Source organism: Natrix helvetica (assembly GCF_964273705.1).
Source record: "Natrix helvetica genome assembly, chromosome: 10".
In the NCBI taxonomy this organism is placed as follows: Eukaryota; Metazoa; Chordata; class Lepidosauria; order Squamata; family Natricidae; genus Natrix; species Natrix helvetica.
In genome coordinates this window covers 5,348,918-5,361,863 of record NC_138561.1, presented here as the reverse complement: position 1 = coordinate 5,361,863, position 12,946 = coordinate 5,348,918, and the positions used below count along the sequence as shown (strand labels likewise).

General features: G+C 45.8%; 1 protein-coding gene across 4 annotated transcripts in view; it reads left to right on the top strand.

Moving 5' to 3' along the window:
• Positions 1 to 566: 566 nt before the first annotated feature.
• Positions 567 to 12,946, top strand: part of SLC38A8 (solute carrier family 38 member 8) — a 49,868-nt gene continuing 37,488 nt past the window's right edge. The window contains exons 1-2 of one of the 4 annotated variants that reach the window (XM_081963364.1): positions 567 to 748; positions 1,350 to 1,512. Coding sequence is in view for 1 of the 4 variants with exons in the window: in XM_081963361.1 (XP_081819487.1) it covers positions 818 to 821 (4 nt within the window). In the remaining 3 variants the exon portion in view is untranslated. Of the gene's footprint in view, positions 822 to 1,349; positions 1,513 to 12,946 lie in introns of all 4 variants that reach the window. The other 3 variants (XM_081963363.1, XM_081963361.1, XM_081963362.1) reach the window with 3 other exon arrangements.

The following is a 12,946-nucleotide window of genomic DNA, read 5'->3' as shown; positions in this document are numbered from 1 at the left end:
GACTTCCAGTGTTGGGGCATTCACAACTTCTGGAGGCAAGCTGTTCCACTGATTAATTGTTCTAACTGCCAGGAAGTTTCTCCTCAGTTCTAAGTTGCTTCTCTCCTTGATTAGTTTTCACCCATTGCTTCTTGTTCTGCCCTCAGGTGCCTTGGAGAATAGCTTGACTCCCTCTTCTTTGGGGCAGCCCCTGAGATATTGGAAGACTGCTATCCTGTCTCCCCTAGTCCTTTTCATTAAACTAGACACGCCCAGTTCCTGCAACCGTTCTTCATATGTTTTAGTCTCCAGTCCCCTAATCATCTTTGTTGCTCTTCTCTGCACTCTTTCTAAAGTCTCCACACCCTTTTTACATCGTGGCGACCAAAACTGAATGCAGGTCCTTGATTAGGAAAGGAATTATCGTCCCTTTGGACAGGATGACTTTATTCCAAGAGAATCTGGCTGATAAAAAGATCAGGCTGATTGTGCCTGGAACCCAGAGCTGGCCAGAGTTGCAAGAGGGGGAGTTTAGCTAATTGAGGATTAAACTGACAAGTTGGTTCAGCTGAGGAAGGGAGGGGTGTGAACTCTTGAGCCTCTTTCAAATCCACAAACCTGAAAGGCAGGAGGAAGGGAGTGGCTAGGACTGCAATTTGAGATTTCTTCTCCCCCCCCCATCTTAAAGCCAAGCGAAGACAGCATGAGAAAGGGAGAATATCAAACTAATTCCCGGCTCAAAATATTCCATTTCAAAGAAAGCTTCTAGGTATGGCTTTAATCCTTTCTTTTGGATGCCAGAGGAGGAGGTATTGGGAGCAGCTTAACAAACATCAACATGGGTAGAGTGGCCCTTTTCTCTATCTTTCTTTGGTGCGGCCCTTTGATTGTCTAGGAGTTCTTTCTTTCTTTCTTTCTTTCTTTCTTTCTTTCTTTCTTTCTTTCTTTCTTTCTTTCTTTCTTTCTCTTTCTTTCTCTTTCTTTCTTTCTCTTCTTCTTCTCCTTCTCCTTCTTCTCCTTCTTCTCCTTCTTCTCCTTCTTCTCCTTCTCCTCCTCCTCCTCCTCCTCCTCCTCCTCCTCCTTCTCCTCCTCCTCCTCTTTCTTCTCCTTCTCCTTCTCCTTCTCCTTCTTCTCCTTCTCCTTCTCCTTCTTCTCCTTCTCCTTCTCCTTCTTCTTCTTCTTCCCCTTCCTCCTTCCTCCTTCCTCCTTCCTCCTTCCTCTTCTCCTCCCCCTCCTCCTCCCCATTTTGGTCTTCCACCTTTGTCTGAGTGATGGATGGACTCTTGTATGTGGCCTGCTTGGGAAGCAAACTCAAGGCCCAGCACCATGGGGCCTGCCTGAGATGGAGAAGCTCTCAACTTTGTTTCTAGGTGCTTCCAAGATGGGATGAATGAGAAGAAAAGGTGTGGAAAGGACAATGGTGTTGGTTAAACTTGGTTTGCAGTAGGCCCAGGAACCCGGAGGTTGGACTGGAAGACCTCCAAGGTCCATTCCAATTCTTCTTGTTGTTGTTAAGCTGTGCTATTTGAACTTGTAAGTGCCTTCTCTTTAATGTGTGGTGCTTTGAATGGCTTGATATGAAATTTCTTTTTAAAACATTTCCAATGGTGTTTTCTATGTATTTTATATTTTGCTGCCAATTAAACAGTTCCTCACAACACAGTTCTTCCTAAGCAGGAGGAACTGAGTCTAACGGAACAAGCTGACTTACATTCAAAAATGAAATAGAAGTGGAAACTTTTACCAAGCCAGGATGGTCTCCCAAATCCCTAAGCCATGTTGGACTTGGTTTGCAGTGCAATACAGTGCTAGGAAAATCCTATGGGTTTTCCTAGCTTGGGAAATTGGGAAAAGTTAGGAAAAAAATACCTTTCCTGAGAAGACAAAATGGCATTTTTTGTGTTTGTTCCTGCCAAGAAAACTGACATGAACAGGTCTATGAATTCAGCAGAAGGTGAGTTTGTCTTGAAGGAACTTTTAGAAGTGGAAATGTTGGCTGCCATTATTGAAAGTCTCGGGTTCAGAACTGTGTATTTATTTAAACGTTGGACTTCACTAGACTAGATTTTCTTCCCTCCTCAAGCCCAACTTTCCTAGCAGGATTTTTATTTCTGGAGATAAAACTAGAGAATAATATAGAACGATTTGCGCTCCAGAATAACAGTAGGATAAAAACCATCGGCGGATGGCTTGCCTTCAGAAGTTATGGCTGCTTTCCATCACTGGAGGGTTGGTTTTTTGGGGTTTTTATTTTTATTGCACAGTTTTCCTTTACATGTCTCTATCACACATTTAATAGGTCTGTGGCATTATTCACACAACTAGAATCAATATTCGATACATTATATACATTCTGTTTTCAAACGTTCAAACCTGATGTACATTTCCACTGGAGGTTTTTAAGACGAGGCTGGACAGCCATTTGTCTGGAATGATATAGGTTCTCCTGCTTGGTCTAGATGACCTCCAAGGTCCCTTCCAACTTTATTTATTTTGGAAAGTAAATATTGTCTTCTACATCTGGCGCACTGAAGCAGGAGACCAGGTTCTTTAAGGAGAGCCTTTTAAGTCTGATTAAAGGCACATTATTGGCTTTTAAAACACTGAAAAAGTTAATTGAGAGAGAGAGTCTGGATCTTTTATGATCAGCAGCCTGAATTTTCAAATTTGCCCTGCAAGTGGCCAACAGTAAGAACTGACCGACTGGGAAAATATTGAAGAGAGGACCTGCATGGGAAATGGCCTCTTCAATTTGGAAATTTTCCTACCGAAATCCATGCGGTCCCTGATTGCTACTTCCTTCTGGGAATTTTTCATGGGCTTGTTTTTTTTTTTAAATTGTGCATTTTTTATTGTTGGAATTAATAGCGAGATTAGTATTTGTTCAAATCTGCCAACTGGCAGGATCTTAAGGCATGCCAGGGGAAAACATTGTGTACAGTGGCTTGGAAGGACACTGTATGTATCGAGAAGGGTGTGTTAGGAACCTTTTAAAGTAAATGGCTGTTTCTCTAAAGCAGTGCTCACCAACTGTTGTTCCGCGAGAAAGTTTTGGTGGTCTGTAGAAAAATTATTTGCATTTTTTATATTGCACTAAATCAGGTGTCCTCAAACTTCGGCCCCTGGGATGGATACGTGCAATGAACGCTTGTGTTGCTGCAGAGAGTCTCCCCCTTTGGGGTCTTTTTGTGTGGGTCGGAGGAGGCAGAAATTCAACTTGGGGTCTGCTTGATCCTGTTGGTGGGGGGCTTTGGGTGAAGGCTGGAGGGAAGCGCTGCTGACGGCGAAGAGCCGGAGGGCCTCGTTCCAGTGGGACAGCATCCTGGCCTGGAACTGGCTGACCATCTCAGCCCGCTGAGCCTCTGAGTGCCAGTACTTGGCCTTGCACTCCCGTAGGTCTTCCCTCTGCTTGGAAAGCCCATGCTCGTAGTCCTCAGTGAGGTGCTTCTGCTGAGCCTCCTTCTCGGTCAGATCCAATTTGAACTGAGCTGTTTTGCCAACTCTTTCTCCTGGGGGCTGCTTAGCTCCAACAACTGCTTCCTGTTGAGGCCCTAAGGAGCCCGGGCAGGGAGGGGCAAGTAGAGGGTGGCCGCCCCTCAACGTGAGTGACATCAAGTTGGCTATGCCCACCCAGTCACGTGACCACTTAGCCACACCCACTCAGCCAGTCATTAGGCAGATCATATTAGCGGTCCATGGGATTTAAAATTATGAATTTAGTGGTCCCTGAGGTCCGAAAGATTGGTGACCCTGCTCTAAAGTATGGTTTATTTCACTGTTTGCTGGAAAATACATTAGTCTTGTGAAAGGATATTCTTGTCACAAAGAAATGGTAGGTCTGTGGTGAAACTTCTTGACATATCTATATAGCTTTGAGAAAGAAAAGGGTCAAATTTTGCTTTATCATTGTTCAACTGGATAGACTTTTAAGTAAACCTGGTATTACGTTACACCAAGCTCATATAATTACAACTGTTTAACAGTTTTGCACAATTATTCCTTGCAATGATCACAAATTAAATCAAATCATTGTTTTTATTTTCTGCCACAAATGACTGAAGCCAGGTTCTGAAACTCTAGGATTTCATTGACTTCATTGCAAAATTTTATAGCTAGGCCTGAAAAGGAGGTGAACCTTTGTGGGGGTTCCCCCCCCCCCCGCCCCGGGGATGATGGGGGAATTGAAGATTAAAGTAATGAATTGCTGAGAATTTCACATAACTACTTACACACTTTTAAAACTGTAAGAGAGCTAATGGAGAAAGGACAACCTTGGCAATCAGTCAACGGGGTGACAAAGCTTTCAGAGTTTCAGCTTCTGAAAAATTTAAAATGATGAACTGAATTGTTTCAAATCACATTTTTATTTGCAATTTTAACACTCATCCCCCCCTTGTGTGTGTGCATCTCTCCAGACCATGTTGTTTTGAGGGGTCCTCGGTGTTCTCCGAACTTGGTTATTATTATTTTTTTGCAGATGTTTGATTATCCAAATTAGGTTAATATTATCAGAGCAAATTGGATGTTCTCTAATTTGGATAATGAAACTTTGCAAGAAAACCACCAAGCTGGGAGAAAACCAACAACCTTTCAAAACAATATTGTCTTCATTTCAATCCCGGGCTGCAAATATTCTCCTTTATTGGTGCAATATTGTTTTAGGTGGGATTCCCAAGTCCTTCCTTTTCGATCTTGAGATTTGAAGTGACTTATATTTCTCAAAAGACTTGCCAACAACTGCTTAGATTTCAACTTTCAAAATATTATGGGATGCTAATTAATAAATAGAACAGCTTGGCGATGGAGGTTTTCCAAGGAAACACTGGAAAAACCATTTGTCTGGGATGATATAAAGTTTCCTAACTTGGGCAGGGGGGTGGGTGGACTAGAAGACCTCCAAGATCCCTTTCAGCAGCCCTATGATTCTACGCTGGCTGAGTAATTCTGGGAGCTGAATGGCATGCATCTGGAATCCTCTAGAACAGTGATGGCTAACCTTTTTGTTGTTGGGTGCTAAAAATGCGAGGGCACATACATAAAAGCACACACGCGTATAGCAGCACCCATAATACAAAGTCCGCCCCCACAAACAAATTTCTGTTTGGTCCGTTGGGCCCATTTTTAGCTCTCCTCAGGCTCCGGAGGCTTTCCTGAAGCCTGGGGAGGGCAAAAATGCCCTCCCCCTGCCAGAGGTGGGTTCCTACCAGTTCGGCCCAGTTCAGCCGAACCAGTAGTAACTTGGTGGCCTCAGTCACTGGAATCGGCAGCGACCCAGGCCTGCCACACCCTTGAACCAGTTCTCTCAGCGGCGCCGTAGACGCCGCCATCTTGTTTTTGCCTTCTGCGCATGTGCAGGGCAATTTTCATTGCACTGTGCACGAGGGCAGGCGTCGTATCGCTGAGTAAACCGGCAGTAGCAGCAGCCAGAACCCCTACCCCTGCCCATGGCCCTCTGGAAGGCCAAAAATCTGCTGGCCGGCATGCACATGGGTGCTGGAGTTGACAGCTCCCGTGCCAGCAGATATTGCTTCGTGTGCCCAGCTCCACCATCGTGGCCCTAGAGCAGGGGTGTCCAAACCTGGGAACTTTAAGACTTGTGGACTTCAACTCCCAGGCTGGCTGGGGAATTCTGGGAGTTGAAGTCCACAAGTCTTAAAGTTCCCAAGTTTGGACACCCCTGCCCTAGAGTGATCAAATGTTCCAGATGTGCGTTTAGAACTGTTCATGGGCAACGAGAGATGCCCAGAAGTGTAACATCTGCTCCAATTATGTCTCGAGGATTTACAATCCACCATGGCCATCAGATACCCGATCACGGATCATTGTTCTCACCTCTGAGGGCAAGCAGGGTGGTAAGAGATAATGGAGGGAGCAGCGGCAAAGATCCTTGCGAGTGTGCAAACAGACCTTGCCATTTCAAAGCTTCAGGAGAAAGGTTGCCATGGTTATGCCGATACGTAAGGAAAAACCCAGGTGAAGAGGTATTAAAACCCGAACGGTGGGTATTAGCGGAAACAGATTTATGAGGGGAACTTAAGCTACATCAGATTTCTTTCTTTATTGTCTTTCACTGGCCCATTGTTCTTGTAGATAGCAAGTGGTGTAACTTGTGTACACAAGACAAACTGTCCCTAGGCTTGAACCGGGATCTCAGGGTTGCCACCAACTCTGTGTTGAAAAAGGAGCTGTATTGCTTTAGGGCGTAGAAAATAAGGTTAGAAGGGGCCTTCTGGTCCAATCCCTTGCTCAAGCAGGAGACCTTATTCCAAATGGATGCCCAGTCTTTTCTTGAAAACCTCCACAATGGAGCATCCACAACTTCTGGAGGTAAAAGCCATTCCAGTGAATAATTTGTTCTTACCCTTTGGAAATTTCTCCTTCGGTCTAGGTTGGCTTCCACCTGTTGCTTCTTGTCCTGCCCTCAAGATGCTTTGGAGAATAGGTTGGGCCACTCTTTTCTGGGACTACCCCTCAAGTACTGGAAGACAGCTTTCATATCCTCCCTAACTCTTCTCTTTGTTAGGCCAGACATACCTAGTTCTCTCATTCATTGTACAGTTTTGGCTCCAGACCAGTGATCATTTTTGCTACTCTTCTCTACTCCTTCAATAATTATTTCTTCTTCTTCTTCTTCTTCTTCTTCTTCTTCTTCTTCTTCTTCTTCTTCTTCTTCTTCTTCTTCTTCTTCTTCTTCTTCTTCTTCTTCTTCTTCTTCTTCTTCTTCTTCTTCTTCTTCTTCTTCTTCTTCTTCTTCTTCTCCTCCTCCTCCTCCTCCTCCTCCTCCTCCTCCTCCTCCTCCTCCTCCTCCTCCTCCTCTACTCCTTCAATAATTTCTTCTCCTTCTCCTTCTCCTTCTCCTTCTCCTTCTCCTCCTCCTCCTCCTCCTCCTCCTTCTCCTTCTCCCCCCCTCCTCCCCCCCCATGTCTACATTCAGACATTGGCAATCATGTTGGCAATCCTATTTTTATCAACAGCCGCATGAAGTGCTGCTGAGTTTTGCCCAAACCAGTCCCTTAGATTTATGAAGCCATGGTGTTCTTCTACCAGGACTCGTTTGCCTTCAGTCTTTCCCTGGAGGATTAAGTGAAGTATGGTATATTTTTCCAGGTGTCGCATCACTGTCCAAAATAGTCTAACTTTCACTACAAATATCTTTTAATTCATCGGGATTGTCTTGTAGTAAGGACTTTGTACTTTGCAATGACATCCGGCCAAATCAAATTCAATCCACGGTATTATGTCACCGGTTTGCGCAACTAGGTAAAAACAGATTTCAGTGGAAACACTATTCGCCCTGAATGTGAAAGCAAAGCCATGTTCAGCAAATGTGCCTTTATGTCTTCCTTATTTTTAAACTGATAATAAGAGTTTTGAAACTCTTAGAAGAACAACTTATTTTGTGGTAATGAGATATAATCAGCAATTTCCCTGGTAAAATTAATATCAGATGTGTTGATGGCACTTGGTAGCTTGGTACTAAACTCTGTACATCTTTATAGGTTAAAACCCAGGGTGGGTCTGGGTTTTTTAATCCTCTAAGGCAGTGGTTCTCAACCTGTGGGTCAACCCTTTCACAGGGGTCACCTAAGACCATCGGAAAAACACATATTTTCGATGGTCTTAGGAACTGAGACACCAATTTTATGGTTGGGAGTCACCATAACATGAGGAACTCTATTAAAGGGTCGCGGCATTGGGAAGGTTGAGAACCACTGCTCTAAGGTGAAGTTTCCTGACAATGAGAACAAATCATTAGTGGGACAGAAGTTGCCTTCAGAAGTTGTGGGTGCTTCATTGCTGGAGGTCTAGGGCTGTGATGGCGAACCTTTGGCACGCATGGCACAGATGGCACACGGAGCCATTTCTTAGGCCACGGGAGGCGTCGGCCCTGTCAATTCCAGCGTGCATGCATGCGCTGGCCAGCTGATTTCAGCCTTCATTTTCGGCCATTTTTCGGCGAAAAACAACACACAAACCGGAAGTTCAGGAATGGAGTCTGGTTTGTGCGGTGGGCCGTTTTCCCTGAAGCCTCTGGAGGGTGAAAAACAGCCCAACACACAAACCGGAAGTCGGCAAACAGGCCCTTTTTGCCCTCTCCATGAAAGCCTCTGGAGCCTGTGGAGGGCGAAAATTCCCCCCCCACACACACACATACAGGGAGGGTGCCACTCGCCCATGCGTGGTGGGTGGGTAGGTCGCTTGCAAATGTGCAGGTGGGTGGGCATGCACATGTGTACAATAGCGTGCGCAGATATAATTTTGGCACACCTTAAGGCAAAGGTTAGCCATCACTGGTCTAGGGTCTTCCGTGTGAGCAGGACTAGAAGACCTCCAAGGTCCCTTCCAATTCTCTTATTCGGTTGGTTTACACAATCTCTTGCATTCCCAATGATCTTCTGAGCAACGCTCAAGGTTTTTAACCTGTTTCCAAATGTTGACTTCAATGAGTCAGCTCGGGGGCATAGGGGCTACCTTTGGAAAGTTAAAGAGATTTTGAAATTAGAAGGGGGTGGGGGGGGGAGAGCCATTTTAGAAAAAAAGGGCACTGAAATCGTTACCCCAGTGAACGTTCCAGAACCGTAAAGATCATTACTTTCTAAAATTATTCATCTGTGAGGCATTTTGATTTTCTTACGAGTTATGTGACTCTAGTTAATTGGTGCTGCTATTTTTAAATCTCTGATACCATCCATTTTTCTGTGTCTTAACAGTAATCCTGTTTAATTATATGAAAAAGTTAGTGGTAGAGTTGCTCTTAAAAGTTTCGTGCTTTGTTTCTCAACCACGTATCCTTCACGCTGTTCAATGGCTTCTTGTAGGATTGCAACTAGCTCATCCAAGTGGCTTGCTTTGTGAATGATGGTGGAATAGTTGCTTTCTTCTTGATAGTTCCTTGATTAGGTTGTTGTTTATGGCTTGATTTCCACTTAGATACAAGCAGAGAGCAAACACTACTCCCTGATAGCACTGATGATGTTACCTAGTTGGGTAATGAAATGTTTGCAAGAAAACAATCCAGCTCGGAAAGCACCAAGAACTCCATAGTCGTCGTCTTCTTCTTCTTCTTCTTCTTCTTCTTCTTCTTCTTCTTCTTCTTCTTCTTCTTCTTCTTCTTCTTCTTCTTCTTCTTCTTCTTCTTCTTCTTCTTCTTCTTCTTCTTCTTCTTCTTCTTCTTCTTCTTCTTCTTCTCCTCCTCCTCCTCCTCCTCCTCCTTTCTCCTTTCTCCTTCCTCCTTCCTCCTTTTCCTCCTTCCTCCTTCCTCCTTCCTCCTCCCTCCTCCTCCTCCTCCCTGAAAACCCCATTCCCTTCTAACACTTATGGTGTTTCCTAGTTTGGCAATGAAACATTTGCAAGAAAAACAACCAAGCTCAGAGAGTACCAAGCACTCCATATTCCAACTCTGAGCTGCAAATATTCTCTTCTATTGTTACCAAAAGGTATTGAGTTGAGTCTATTTGGGTTGTCCCAAAAATATCAGTCATGGTTAGCAAACCACTATAAGCTTGTTGAGATAATGCTAAGTTACTCAGGGTTGGTTACTGAATAAACAAACCACACTTGGCTTAGTTCAGACAACATACATATAGAGCTGAGGTGGCACAGTACTTAGAGTGCCGTACTGCAGGCTACTTCAGCTGACTGCTAGCTGCAGTTCAAATCTCACCAGCTCAAGGTTGACTCCTCTTTTCATCCTTCTGAGGTGGGTAAAATGAGGACCCAGATTGTTGGGGGTAAGAGGCTGACTCTGTAAATCACTGAGAGAGGGCTATAAAGCACTGTGAAGCGGCATATGTCTAAGTGCTGCTGTTTTCTTTCTTTCTTTCTTTCTTTCTTTCTTTCTTTCTTTCTTTCTTTCTTTCTTTCTTTCTTTCTTTCTTTCTTTCCTTCCTTCCTTCCTTCCTTCCTTCCTTCCTTCCCTCCCTCCCTCCCTCCCTCCCTCCCTCCCTCCCTCCCTCCTGTTAGAATGCAGTATTGCAGGCTAACTCTGTCTACTGCCAGGCGTTTGATTCTTGCTGGCTCAAATTTGATTCAGCCTTCCATCCTTTTGAGGTGGGTAAAATGAGGACCCAAATTGTTGGGGGCAATAGGCTAATTCTTTAAACCGCTTAGAGAGGGCTGCAAAAGCAAACCCAGAGAGAGGGTTTGTTATGTTGAGAGTCAACATAACACCGTGTAAACCGTCAACCAAATATTACATTATTTTTGCAGAGAAAAGCAACCAAGATGATTACATGGCTGGAGACTAAAACATATGAAGGGCAGTCGGAGGAAGTGGATATGTCTAGGCTAGTGAAAAGAAGGACTAGGAGAGCTCTCGCTCTCCCTCCCTCCCTCCCTCCCTCCCCCCTCTCTCTCCCTCTCTCTCTCCCCCTCCAAGGTCCCTTTCAATTCTGTTATTCTGTTCTGTGCCTTGTGATGGATCTTCTCTTGGTGACCCCCTTGAGGTTTCCTTGATGGCAGGCCTTCAAGGACAATAAGCAGCAGCCATTTAAATGTGTCATAATGTCTGTTTAAATTTGTCACAGTGCTGGAAGAATGGGGTCTCCAGGGCATTACGGGAATTAAAACGGACTTGGAGATCAGCCATTGAAGGTCAGGTGGCATTTACGTGGTCTGATATTTGGAGTTTCAATTTATGAACAGGTTTGCAGAGATCTATGCAAATATCAGTTTTAGGATCTTTAGGGTGAATGTGGAACATGGTATGTGCAGGAGAAAAATGGCAAAAATGACTTTTTTTTTTTTTTGAGGACCATAACGGCTCTTCAACCAGCATGCCAAGGATCATACTGGGCAATTAGGTCAAAGTAGCAGTGGGAAAGACCTAAATTGGTTTTAATATAAATGTATTTAAAATGGAATCCATGAAATAGACTCCTCTTCAGATGTTTAACCTTTCCTCTCTTTGGTCATATTAAAAAGAACCATTTGAAAGCCATCTATGGCTATGGAGGCCACAACTTGGACCCGTGTCCCTCCTGGTTGGTACTGGCCTCCTGGGAGGGCTCACGAGGCTGGCTACTGGGGCTGGTGAACGCTTCGCTGGGTGAGGGCCTTTTACCAACCGCCTTGAAAGAGGCGGTGGTGAGGCCCCTGCTCAAGAAGCCTTCTCTGGACCCAACGGAGCTAGCAAATTACCGTCCTGTCTCCAACCTTCCTTTCTTAGCGAAGGTTGTTGAGAGTGTGGTGGCTCAGCAGTTTCCGCGCCACCTGGAGGAAGCTGATTATCTAGACCCACGCCAGTCCGGCTTCCGACCCGGTCACAGCACGGAGACAGCCTTGGTCGCGTTGGTGGATGATCTCTGGAGGGCAAAGGATGGGGGTTGTTCCTCCATCCTTGTCCTATTAGACCTCTCGGCGACCTTCGATACCATCGACCATGGTATCCTATTGCGCCGTCTGGAGGGGTTGGGGGTCGGGGGCACCGTATTACGATGGTTCCGCTCCTACCTCTCTGGCCGGACGCAATGTGTGTTGGCAGGAGAGGAGAGGTCGACCGCGAGGCCCCTTATCTGTGGGGTCCCACAGGGGTCGATCCTCTCGCCTCTCCTGTTCAACATATATATGAAGCCGCTGGGCGAGATCATCCGTGGTTTTGGGGTGGGATACCATCTGTACGCTGATGACACTCAGCTGTACATTTCCACCCCAAACCACCCCAACGAGGCTGTTGAAGTGATGTCCCGGTGTCTGGAAGCCGTACGGGTCTGGATGGATGACAACAGGCTCAGGCTCAACCCCTCCAAGACAGAGTGGCTGTGGCTTCCGGCTTCCCGGTTCAACCAGCATATGCCATCGCTGGCCATCGGGGATGATCAATTAGCCCCGGTGGAAGGGGCACGCAATTTGGGCGTCCTCCTTGATGCCCGGCTGTCTATGGAAGATCATGTGGCAGCCGTGGCGAGGGGGGCGTTCCACCAGGTTCGCCTGGTGCGCCAATTGCGGCCCCTTTTGGACCGGGAGGCCTTGCGCACAGTCACTCACGCGCTGGTGACGTCTCGCCTGGACTACTGTAATGCTCTCTACATGGGGCTCCCCTTGAGGTGCACCCAGAGACTGCAGTTGGTCCAGAATGCAGCCGCGCGGGTAATTATGGGGAGATCGAGGTTCTCCCATATAACACCTATCCTGCGCGAGCTGCACTGGCTTCCTGTGGCCTACCGGGTGCGCTTCAAGGTGCTGGTTACCACCTTCAAAGCGCTCCATGGCACAGGGCCTAGTTACCTGCGGGATCGCGTCCTGCCCCATACATCCCTGCGACCCGTCCACTCACACAGAGAGGGACTACTCCGGGTGCCGTCCTCCAGAGAGTGCCAGAGGGCAGCGCCCAGGAGTAGGGCCTTCTCTGTAGTGGGCCCCACCCTTTGGAATGACCTCCCCCCAGACATCAGGACAACAACCGACCTTCGCTCCTTCCGTATGAAGCTGAAAACCTACCTGTTTCGACTAGCTGACCTGGCATAATACTACAACCTCTCCAGCCCAGGGCATTTTTAATTGGTAATTTTAGTTTTTAAGGGTTAATTTCACTGGGGTTTTAACTTTTTTAGGTATTGTAACTTATTTATTTATTCTTACCTCCTCTGTACGCTATATAATACTTTTGTACGTCGCCCCGAGTCCCTGTGGGGAGAGGGGGCGACTAATAAGTTCAAGTAATAAATAAATAAATAAATAAACTGTGGTTTACAGCAGTGTTTCTCAACCTCACCTTTAGGATGTGTGAACTTCAACTCCGAGAATACAGCCACCAAACTAAATTTTGGTGTTTAAATGTAAGGAAAATCTTCCTTATGGTATGATCTGCCCAACAATGGAATGGAGGCTGTGAGTTCTCCGTCTCTAGAGATTTTTGAGAAAAGGCTTTGGTTGAAAGCTGATTAATCTGCTTATCATGGATAATAATTCATCCAGTTTCTTTCTCTCTGGCTGGGTACAATTATTGCCCGATTGATTGATTACTTCA